This window comes from Sinocyclocheilus rhinocerous, unplaced genomic scaffold (assembly GCF_001515625.1).
Source record: "Sinocyclocheilus rhinocerous isolate Xijiao unplaced genomic scaffold, SAMN03320098_v1.1 scaffold157, whole genome shotgun sequence".
Classification (NCBI taxonomy): Eukaryota; Metazoa; Chordata; class Actinopteri; order Cypriniformes; family Cyprinidae; genus Sinocyclocheilus; species Sinocyclocheilus rhinocerous.
In genome coordinates, this window is record NW_015665038.1 from 74,911 (window position 1) to 87,424 (window position 12,514).

Consider the following 12,514-nt stretch of genomic DNA (forward strand, 5'->3'; position numbering starts at 1 on the left):
TGTTTTCTAAAAGTTTAAACTGTTTTAACTTTGCATGGCTTTCTATACATCTCTTGTGTGACACGAGTGCAGCAGTCGTATTTGTCAGTCTAAAAAAAATGCGCTGAATATGCGTTCTGTGTGAATGGCTTGGTTTCGGTTTTCACCTAATCAAGATCTTCTAAGCACTGAGCTTCTATTTTTCTCTAATATTTTGAATGAATAACGCAGCAGCGGCACGTCTCGTTCGCTAGACTAACAAAACATTAAAATGCAACAACGTCACTTACATCATCATCACCGCATCTCGCGCGCCACTGATGACGCTCCCTGACGCACACCTAACATTTAACTGTACCATTTGTGCATTCAAATGCAATTTTTTTTATTTTAAATTCGACTAATATAATTTTTTTATTCACAATCTCCTCATCACAGGCAGGCACAGCACTCATGTTCGTGTTTGTGTGTGCTGTCTGCGTCACTCATAGCACATGCCTATATCTTGCGCTATATTGAACATTTTTTCTATCGTTATCGATGGAGTACCTTCGATAAATATCGATACCGTTTTATTTCCCAGACCTATTAAGATACTAGTATTATTATTATTTTTTAGTTAAATCATATGCATGTTCTATAAGCATTAAATATTAGGGATGCACAAATGTCCAAATTCTGGCCAATAATGGAAAGCCAATAATTGTGATGTCATGGCCAACAATCCAAAAAAAAAGCCTGATAATAAAACTGTAATAACACTATACTACCATTCTAAATGTTGCAATCAGTAAAAAAATATTTGGAGGAAAAAACAATAAAAAAATAAGCAGATAAACTTTTTTCACCATTGATAACATTAATACAAAATGTTTCTTGAGCACCAAATCAGCATATTAGAATGTTTTCTGAAGGATCATGTGACAATGAAGACTGGAGTAATGATGCTGACAATTCAGTTTTGCCATGTCAGGAATAAATTACATTTTAAAATATTTTAAAATAGAAAACTGTTATTTTAAATTGAATAATATTTCACAATATTACTTTATGTATTTTTGATCAAATAAATGCAGCCTAAACACAAGAGACTTTGAGTTGTATACAGACCCAAATAGTTGTATACAACTGAGTTGTATACCCACCCTAAACTTTTGAATGGTACTTATTTCAATTATATGTGTTCTTAATAGTGCAGAGAAAATATCTCATGACCAATTCTTTCTTTCTTTCTTTCTTTCTTTCTTTCTTTTGCAATGAAACTTATGGTGTTTGTGGTGACAGTATTAAAAAAAACAGAAAACAGAAGGGAGAAAATAACAATATTTATGTGGATAACTGGACGTTATTTAACTGAGGTTATTTAAACAAATTTAAAAAACATAACTGATAACTTAGCTTCATTTGAAGTTATTGCTAAAGTACAGTGCAGTTATAATCTGTGTACTATGTCATGATGGATTAATGTGACATGGCAGAAAAACATACTGCCTCAGTGCCTCACCACATGACTGAATGTCACAACACATTATTTTTCATGCTGTTAGACTTATTTTGATATTAAGCTTGAAATGCATAAAAAATATTTCAGATTTGAAACTGAAATACTTCTATATATGTGTTCTTAATAGTGCAGAGAAAATATCTCATGACCAATTCTTTCTTTCTTTCTTTCTTTCTTTCTTTCTTTCTTTCTTTCTTTCTTTTGCAATGAAACATATGGTGTTTGTGGTGACAGTATTAAAAAAAACAGAAAACAGAAGGGGGAAAATAACAATATTTATGTGGATAACTGGACGTTATTTAACTGAGGTTATTTAAACAAATTTAAAAAACATAACTGATAACTTAGCTTCATTTGAAGTTATTGCTAAAGTACAGTGCAGTTATAATCTGTGTACTATGTCATGATGGATTAATGTGACATGGCAGAAAAACATACTGCCTCAGTGCCTCACCACATGACTGAATGTCACAACACATTATTTTTCATGCTGTTAGACTTATTTTGATATTAAGCTTGAAATGCATAAAAAATATTTCAGATTTGAAACTGAAATACTTCTACAAATGCATTATTCAACCAATAATAATAGACAGTTTCTCCTTTTGATCCATATGCTGTATGACACCCTGGACACATGGGAATCACATTACATCTGCCATACTTTCGTATCCTACATTTGTATGGATGTATCTGGTATGTAGAGAGTGCCAGTGTGAGATGGGCGTCCTTATGCATATCTCACACAGCATGAGCTCAACATGAGCATCATCAGCCTCTCCAGGACCAGTGAGAATGAGATGATGAGCTGCCACAGGAAGCGACAGAGAGAGATTTGACATGGCCCGTCTGCTCCAGACCTTACACACTCCTCAGTGGATTCTTCCCTCTCTCCTTCCATCTATCTGCATCCCTCATTCTTTCATGTTTTTGAACCAGCCTCCTGCTGTATGTGTTTCTCCATCCATCTCCTCTCCTCCAGAGTTCAGTGTTTTCGTTCCTCTCCTGAGGTTAGCGGTTCTGGTTTAGCATTCCTGCTCTCTCTTCAAAACGCGTAAACACACACACTGAGCAATATATTCAATATTTAGAATATATTTGCAGTGATAAATAAGCGACGTTATAAATATTACAATAATCATAATATATATATATATATATATATATAATTATTATTATTATTTTTTTATATTGCCCAGCCCTGACACATGCACTGTGTTTTTTGGAGAGGAGGGGGTTGTTGCCACATTGCCCCAAATCCCTGTGGAGGATTCTTAATGTCAGAGCTGCTCAGAGAGAGAGAGAGAACAGAGAAGTGTAGAGCCTGAGAAGAAGAGGCATTTGAATGAATTATATCATCTGTGGTTGCTAGGGTGTTCTGGGAGGTTGCTAGGTGTTTGCATACTGGCCCAAGTCAAAACAGCCCACTCTTAAAGAGATAGTTCACCCATAAATCAAAAAGTCATCATTATTTACTCACCCTCATGTTGTTCCAAACCTGCATGACTTTCTTTCTTATGTGTAACATAAAAAAAGTTATTTTGAGAATTGTGTCAGTGTTTTTTTTTTCTTTTTTCGTACAATTGAACTCAGTGGTCACCAAAATGGTTTGTTTTGTTTCAAAACATCTTCTTTCAGGTTCTGCAGAATGGCATGAGGGTGAGTAAATTATTGCAGGATTTTTATTTTTGAGTTAACTATCCCTTTAAGTCTCTGATATTCTGGTCTCCAGATATGACTTGGTGACTTCATTGTACAGGTTTGGACTTATGTACAGTTTTTCAGTGAATTTTAAGAATTAATGTAATCAGGAATATTGCATAAAGGCAAAAGATTACCCCACACAGATTTTGCAACAAGTTCAAGCTGACTGCATTAACCAACAGAATTCTGCTTGGTTTGACTGTCTACATATATCACTGCACTATTGACTATAGACAATGGACCATGAAATTTCAACGAGAATTCGCTTAATGACCACATCTTAAGTCTAGGGATTTTTCCACATGTTTTGTTTTTATCATCCACTAAGTGAAAATCGAAATCACCAAAAGTCAGGCATTGAGTTACGAACTTCAATATTATTGTTAAGCGTCTGTTCAAATCCCTAATCCTAAGTATAAACAATAGTAATAGTGTACTTGCCTTAGCAAGCACCACTAATTAGAGATAAGATAATGAAAAAGAAAGAGCGGATGAAAGATAACAGGAAAGAGGCAATGGATCAAAGAAAAGAGGATTGAGTGAGTGAGTGAGCGAGAGAGAGAGTGGAGGAGGAGTGCCTCCCCTTCCCATAGCAACCGTTGGCAGCGATCGGCTCCAGCCTGTTGTCTTCCATGTGAGGTGCCGTAGTACAAACGGACACACACACTGACGCGTGGATCTCTCCTCAGCAACACACAGCAGCTTCGTATATCAAACTCAGATATGTTTGGCTCCCTTCATAATCAGTAAGGAGAGATCAGGCGAGTGGTGGCAGGCGAGTGAAGGGGAGTGACAGAGAAAGTGAAGAGAGCGGGGGAGCGTTCGGAGGAGGCGCAGCACTGGAGGAGACGACAGGCGGGGGGATGGAGCACCTGAGCACTCGCGAGCTGCCCAGGCTCTCCTGGATAGACACGCTCTACAGCAGTATGTACTAACTGCCTCTTTCGTCCTCGTTTCAGCATCTCTGCACGCGTGTGTGTGTGTGTATGTGAGTTGTGCTGAATTTGCCTGTGCTAATATTGTTATCTGTATGTGAATGAGGCTCTCAGACATCTTGTACTTACTAACTGTTTGATCTGTGATGACTGTCAGGCCTTATTAAACAAGTACAGTGGTATATATCAAAGTACCCTGTTAACCAATATATGTCACTAGTACTATAGTATCACTTCAGTGCTTTTGTTGTAAGTAAAAAGTCCAGCTGACTATACAAGTCATTCCTACTTATTCCTTCTTTTTTCCTATTTCTTCAAATTTTTCTTGTCTTCCCTTTCTCCTGTCTTTTTCCTTTCTCTTCCTTCTTTTTTCTTTTCCCCCTTTTTGAGCCATCTTTATTTTTGTTCCCTCTTTTTTTCCTTCTCTCTTCCCTCTTTTCTCTTTATTTCCTCTTTTATTTTTTATGTTTTCCTTGTTTTCCTTGTACCACCTAATTTCTTTCTTTCTTTCTTTCTTTCTTTCTTTCTTTCTTTCTTTCTTTCTTTCTTTCCTGTCATCCTTCCGGTGTTGTTATTGTTAACTAAAACTATTAAAAACTATTAAAAATATGTTTTTTTGTAATTGAAATAAAGTTTAAATAAATTAAAATATACATAATAGAAACATAAAAAAATAGAAATGTTGCCTTGGCAACTAACTGAAATTAGTTATTAAAGTACTAAAAAAAATAAAAGAAAAGAAAACATGAAAATAAAAGCTAATTCAAAATATTACTAAATATTATAAGATAAATAATGCTAAAATAACACCGTTTCCTTTTCATCCCTGTTTCTCATCCTTCTCTCTACTTCTTTTTCCTTCTTTGTTTCCGTTTTCCCTCTCTCATTCCTTTCTTCCTTCTCTTCATTTTTCTACTTTCTTTGTTCATTCTTTCTAACCTTTTTTCACTTTCTTCCTTCTTTCATCCCTCTTTTCTCTTGTCGTTCTCTCCCTTTTTTTGTTCTTGCATCCTTGTCTTATGTTGTATCTTTCTATATTGTTTCCTTCTCTTTTCCCTTTCTTCCCACTATCATCCCTGTCTTCCCTCTCTTTTCCTTCTCTCTTACCTTTTCCATCTTTCTGCCCTTTTTCCACCTCTCTTATCCCTGTCCCTTTTCTACCTTCTCTTTTCCTTCTCTTACTTCTTTTCCCTTTCTTCTCTCATCCCTGTTTTCTCTTATCATTTGTCACCTATGGTTTTCCTTTTCTCATGCCTGTCTTCTCCTCACTTCTGTCTACCTTCTCTTTTTCTTCTCTCTTCCCTCTCATCCTTCCATTTCCTATCACTTCAGGTCACATAAAAATATACATCATTTCCATGGTTGACTTTGGTATACAAAATTTGTTTGTATGAGACCCAAAGTACATGCTGTTCTCATGAATAATCAAATGTTGTGTTGACTGTTTACAGTCAGATGGGCTCTTTATCTCTGGGTGGAAGTCATGTGGGCAGAAGCGGTCAGCAGGGGTTTGTGGGTAATGCTGGACTGAGGAGATGCACTTGTTGTGGTTGTTTAGTCTGCCATTCATTTGCTCTGGCTGTAAGGTTGAGTTACATAAAGGACTTTCAGAGAATGTTAAATGGAGGAAAGCCTGGCAGAAACGCAGGGATGGAGAGGTAATGGAGCGGTGAGAGAGAGAGAGGGCTTATTTCATTCACTACAGAGAATCCATTGAGGAGTTAACCAGGAAGGCACTAATCTACCACAACCCCCCTCCGTAATTTCACACTGAATTATATGAGATTTGTGTGTGTTTGTGCATGAGTGACAGTGTGTGTGTGTGTGTGTGAGGGTCTGTATGATAATGTATATAATTGGTAATTCAGGAAAAGGGGCAATCGCCCCACAAGATGTTATTAGTTTCACCCCTCATCCTCCCATATTTACACCCTCACATGACGTGTGTGTGTGTGTGTGTGTGAGAGGTTAGTGCATGTTAATATTACCATGTCAGTGCTTCAGGACTGAGGGAGCAGGAGTTGTTTTACTAACCATGGTTCATGGTATGTGTTCATCAGCCTGTTTTGAGCACCATAGTAGAGAAAGAACACTGATTATTTCAGTAAAAAAAATGATTACAAATATTGGTATCTTTTTTTTTTTTTATAGAGAAAGAAAAGGAGATTTTAAGAGAACAAAAGAGCAAGAGAACAGTGAGAGACTTCAGCGCCTGATATGTAGATATTTTCAGAGCAAATTACCTCACAGGGGTAAAACATCTCTTCAGCAGGATGCATTCAGCTTTTGTCTGGTTTTGATGACCTTACCAATGAAGAGACCATTAAAAACAAAAACCCAAATCAAAGCCCTCCTCAGTCTCTGTCAGCCATGAGCTCTTTAACAAATTACCCCACCACTCATTAACATACACTAACAAGACTCATTAACTGCTTTGTAACAATAACAGTGTTTTGGGGTTCATTTTGACTCTGTTTTTATTGTTTGAACCGTTTTTGTTCAGCACTGAAGGTACAGCCTTGTTAAAAAAGGAAAAAAGTACAGCCATTTAATAATTTATAGGCATTATTAAATATTAAAAGGCTTTCTTGCTTAATAAAGGATGTACATTTCAAATGACGTGATGTTTCCGTAGAGACTAATATCAATAGTAGTGAGAGTATATTAACAGCAGCAAATATAATCCTATTTGATGTTTTCATAACATGCCAATGGGGAATTCACGTTGCCAGATTTTTTTCTCATGAAAGCATAAAAATAAAATTCATTAGTCATCGTTGTATTTATGTATCTCTTCATCAGTTTGTTTATCTGTTAATTTCAGGTCTGTCTCTAGAATGTAAATTGATTCTGGTTATTACAGCCATATATTCAGTTGATCTCAGTGGATCTGTCTTCCACCTCCTCACAGCATTTTCTCCATTTGCCTCGCTGATATCATCTCCTGCCCCCTCTACACTCTTTCTCTGCTCTGTTGTCATGGTATCCTCTGTTCAGGGTGGTTGAGAGGCAGCAAACTTAGTCAGACATTGATGTGGAGTGTGTGTGTGTGTTCAGGTCCAGCAGCTGTGGTCAAACTCTCTTTGTTAGACTGAATCAGGCTGGTAGAACATGCGTCTCGTGGGATTATTCTCTCTCACTGAGATATTCCATCCTCCTGTCACTTCCTGTATATCTGCATCTCTTTTTGAATTCCTGTTGTGTGTCGGATTCAACACACACACACACACATACACACACACACACACGCACGCACGCACACACATTCTCACACTCAAATCCTCTCCTTTAGAGTCTCCCAGCTATCATATTGGTGTTACGTATGTTATCTGGAGTGAGTTGAGCACTCTGTAGAGCTGTAGTTGTGATGCTGTTAGATACTGACACACTCTTTTCCATTTTTGTTCTCTCTGGGGGTGTTTTTCCTTTCTTTTCAGTAATAAATCAAGGTAATTTGTTGTAATCAAACCCTTTTATAAACTAAAAACCCCTTTTTGAAAAGCACTCAGTAGAATTTGAGGAAAATGTGAGTCAAAATGCACTGTAAATGTGTGGTCACATTTACAGTTGTTCAGTGAAATTTTGCAATGAAATTCAGTAATTTCAATAGGAATCTACACAGTCTGGAAGTTGAAAAATTCCCAACACAGATTTCACATTGGGTTCAGTTGGTGATGAAAATTTGCCACATTGACCAACAGACATCTGCTTGGTTTGAAAGTGACTTCTGTGTGAGAGAGCGGGGCTTCATACATTGCTATACTTGACAGTATAGACGATTTACCTTTTTTGCATGCAAAATTGATGTGAAATTTCTCAAACGTGACCATACCTTAACTGCTCTAGGTTGTTGTCGGTGGTTGCTTACGGGCAGAAAAAAGCCCACACTTAAAGGGATAGTCCAGCCAAAAATGAAACTTCTGTCATCATTTACTCACCCTTGAAGAATTTTGATATCTTAACAGTTTCAGTTCCTATTGACTTCCATTGTATGGAATTTGACAAACAATACAAGTCTAAAATACAAATCTAAGACAATGGCAACCAAAACGGTTTGGCCACTAACATTCTTCAAAATATCTTCTTTTGTGTTCATCAGAAGAAAGAAAATCATACATGTTTTAAATGACATGAGGGTGAAAAAAAAGATTTTTGGGTGGACTATTGCTTTAAGTCTCTAGGATGTTCTGGTCACTGGATTTTACTCAATTCACTCCTTATATTTTTCTGCAGTTTTAGCATCTGGAAGGTCAAAATTGCTAATCTCTTAACTTAGAAAAGCACTAGCACACCTCTTATCAATAAGCCACATGATTTTAGGTGTCATTCAGTCCCATAGAATAATCTTAGCAAGGCACACAAAGGACTCTCAAATGTAAACCGTTTCATACAGCCATCTTTATCATCCTGTAGTCCACAATACCCATCATAATTCCCTTTGTGTCAATTAGTTTCAGAGGCACACAGCAATATTGAGCACAGTTGCTCTCTTGTGACTGTACACGAGCATCAGAAGAGCTCTGTTACATAAGAGAGAGAAAGAGAGGGAGAGAGAGACATACCTACTACAGGAGGGACATTGACATTTACGGATGTTTTCTCAGCAAACCCGCTTACAAGAAAGTGCACATACTGTGCTAGTGGCATTTATTAAAGCAGCTAGTCAAGAACACAAGTGCAGTACTAAAGCTGGTTGTCAAGTGTGTGAACGAGCAGTAGAGTCTGTGTAATTCTGCTGACTGGAGAGGCTCTTAACAGTGATTTGAGAGGTGTGCAGGGGTCAGGGGTCTGAAAGAAGGTGTATTTAAGTTGAGTTTTTAGGCTTGATGTGAAGCAGAATATAAAATATTAATTTACAGAATTTTTTCCAGTATTTATTTTTATTACACTAATATAGTTTCAAAAACAAGGAAGACAATTTCATTAATAATAATAATAATAATAATAATTTATCTGTTGTTAATCCTTATAAATTTACCACATTAAAATTGAATTCAGCAGCATGCAATCTCAGAACTGTTCTGAAGCTAGTAGAGACAGTCGCTCTTTTGTTCTTACATAATGCTGCACTGATTTGATGTTAGTGGGTCTGTAGTTCCTCTTTAGTTTCATGCTGAGGTCACATCCTGCTGTAGTGAGTGAAGACTAGAATGTTGTTTAGCTTGAAATCATATCACTCCAATGAAGAACTTAAGTCTATGTATATAAAGTATTTGCAAGGGAGTGCATGTGTGATGTAGTTTATTAAAATACAATTAGAATGCTCTTGAAATTCAAAATGTACTGGGCTATTTTTCCCCCATGAGTGTTTTCTTATAATAAACCAAATATAGTTAAGCAATCACACAAGCAAGTGTGCTGTTTTTCCCAAATATTCCCAAATTTTGAATATCAGTTGTCAACAGTTCAATAGACAAGTTTACATTTTGAGATGCATTTTAGCTGCAATATTCGCATGGTCTGTTCTTGTTTTATTTTGTCAACAAAAATTTCGAAATGTGCTTTTTGAAATGTATTCATATTTAAAGTATAATTTCATTTTTTTAAAATCATTTCACAATTAAGCCACCTCTGAGCTTCATTTAACAGTCTGTATATAGTAAATACATCTAAATGCCATTTCCGATGCAGCTTCTGTGCCACTTCTGCAGTGCTAAGATGGATTTTGTTAATACTGATTTTATTTGATTGGGAACACGGTCTTTTTATTCTAATTTAATTTATTTATTAAATATAAGAATTTCGCTTAATAATGTCCCACACTTTATTATATCATCATTCATGGATATTTCTTAGTTTAATGTGTCGATAAGTAGCACTGTGCTGCGTGGATATAAATTATTTACATATCGCAATATACATGATATAGCAAAATCTCTATCGATTGACACTTTATGCCGTTGCTACGATTAGGGCTGCATAATATTGAAGAAAAATGCAGTATATAGTTAGTTATATTAACCTGAAAACTTACCATCAAGAACATTCAGGTACACACAACCCCAAGTCACATGCACAGTCTGTTCTCTTTTATCTGCCTTGATAGGCGTAGCTTGACGTTTGAGCTTGTGGGGGTCCAAACCAAGCCAGTCGATTTGGTCAGTCACACTTTTTAAATACATTTTAGTTTTTCTATAGTAAACTTACAAATTCACACTCCATGTTTTTACTGTGATTATATTGAGCAGCAGCAAGCGCGTGAGGATGTCATGGCAACCAGATACATCGCACATTAATTACTTGCGCTATGCCTATTTTTGATGCGCTATATAAACATGTTGAAAATAATGCACTATAAACACGTTTGCCAACAGAATATCAAAGTAGGCTTTTATTAAAGGGATAGTTCACCCAAAAATGAAAATTAGCCCATGATTTAGGCTACTCACCCTCAGGGCATCCTGTATCTGACATTCCTCTTTCAGACGAATCCAACAAGCTGTATAATGGCAGTGAATGGTGTCCCTGTTTTTGAAGCCTAAAAAACTGCATCCATCCATCATAAAACTACTCCACATGGCTCCGGGGTGTTAATAAAGGCCTTCTGAAGCGAAACAATGCGTTCGTGTAAGAAAAATATAGAGTTTTAAAAAATCTTCGAACATCTTTTCATAAACGCGCCTGCTTGAGTGACCGGAAGCTGGAGATTACAGTTTATACATTTTTTAAAAATCAATATTTTTCTTACACTAATGCATCGTTTTGCTTCAGAAGGCCTTTATTAACACCCCGGAGCCATGTGGAGTAGTTTTATGATGGATGGATGCAGTTTTTTAGGCTTCAAAAACAGGGGCACCATTCACTGCCATTACAGCTTGGAAGAGCCAGGACAATTTTAAATATAACTGCGATTGTGTTCGTCTGAAAGAGGAAAGTCAGATACGCCTAGGATGCCCTGAGGGTGAGTAAATCATGAGCTAATTTTCATTTTTGGGTGAACTATCCCTTTAAACAAATCAAGGAGTGAATTTCTCACACACTGCTTTAAAACCGATATCTACTGGACATGATTCAAGTTTAATGCATAATATCAGGCACACAAACACTTCATAGTCTATTTAGAAATTCTTACTGAAAATAGGTGATTAAGCAGTTTGTATTGTAAAATCTATTTTTGGGTTTTGTTTTGTGTAAATCAAATAACATTTGGATGTAAATGGTCCTCTTCCTGATGTTACTGTAGAAAACCCAGCCGCTACAGTGGAGCGTCCTGCGTATCACCTTTATGAGACTGTCCGGGTCTGGAGTCATCAAGCACGGCATCAGCATCGGCATCTTCATCTGATTTAATTTTGGTTAAGTCCAGATTTCTCTGCAGTTGTTGTACGTTGTAAAAACAGTGAATATCCATTCACGCCATGCAACAGGCAAGCAGTAAATACTATAGGCTATTATCCATCAAAATGCAGATTCGTCACGCCACAACTTCTTACGGAAATGAGATTGGGAAGCATTAGTAAGTTTGATTTGATCTATTAATTTATTTACAAAATAACAATTTAAAATGTATTAAAATAACTACATTGTATGAATATTTACTTTTGAGTTGAAAAATATTGATAAAATTTTTTAAGTAAAATCTTTCAGTCGCTTTCAGTTGCAATAATTTAGCATATGCCACTGTGATATGCATATCACAATTTGTACATTTGTAATATTTAAATAATTTGATGTGTGTCATGCAGCTCTATCTACAATATATATCGCTGTATCACCCAGACTAATGACCGACTATTAGAACTTGTTTCATGAACACATACAAAATAAACACATACATGAAAACGTACAAAATAAAGCATTCATTTCAATATTCAGTCTTCCATCCAGTCCTATACAGAGCATGTTGGGAACTACAAATCCTTACCCAGTTTATGCAATTTTACATTAACATCAGCGAAAATTATTCATATAGTCTCAATGAAAATGTATTAACCCTCTACCGCATGGTGTGGCCATATGGCAACATGCTCTTTGTGTTCATTTCCTTGCCACTGTCTCTTTAAGAGAACATTCTCGGTTTTTTTTGTTGGAAAGAGAAGACCTTAGTTTAGCTAATGATGTGCTTTGGTTAAGTCACATGACATGCAGTTTTTTGAAAAATATTAACTATAAGTAAACTTACACTTATTCTAAGTTAGATCCACTATTGTATGCTGTTGCCGTATGGCAACATATCATAAAGTACCTTAAAATAATATTTTTTTAATAATTATTTTTTTTTTACAGCACTTCAAGTTAAGCCATTCTAAGAAAAGTCAAATATTTTTTTCTATAGGTCTATCATAATGCATGCGGTAGAGGGTTAAGAAATATGATGGATAAATGTGATTTAGTGGATGTATGGAGAGAAAGAAACGAAGGGATAATAGAATATTCAAGACAACAGTTGGTG

General features: G+C 36.1%; 1 protein-coding gene across 2 annotated transcripts in view; it reads left to right on the forward strand.

Moving 5' to 3' along the window:
- LOC107731041 (active breakpoint cluster region-related protein-like) overlaps positions 1-12,514 on the forward strand; it is a 199,620-nt gene that overhangs the window by 26,616 nt on the left and 160,490 nt on the right. Inside the window, exon 1 of one of the 2 annotated variants that reach the window (XM_016542018.1) lies at positions 3,786-4,111. The exons of the other annotated variant lie outside the window; for it this stretch is intronic. Within the exon in view, the coding sequence (XP_016397504.1) occupies positions 4,051-4,111 (61 nt within the window). The 5' untranslated portion in view covers positions 3,786-4,050. Of the gene's footprint in view, positions 1-3,785; positions 4,112-12,514 lie in introns of those variants that run through there. 2 annotated transcript variants of the gene reach the window in all.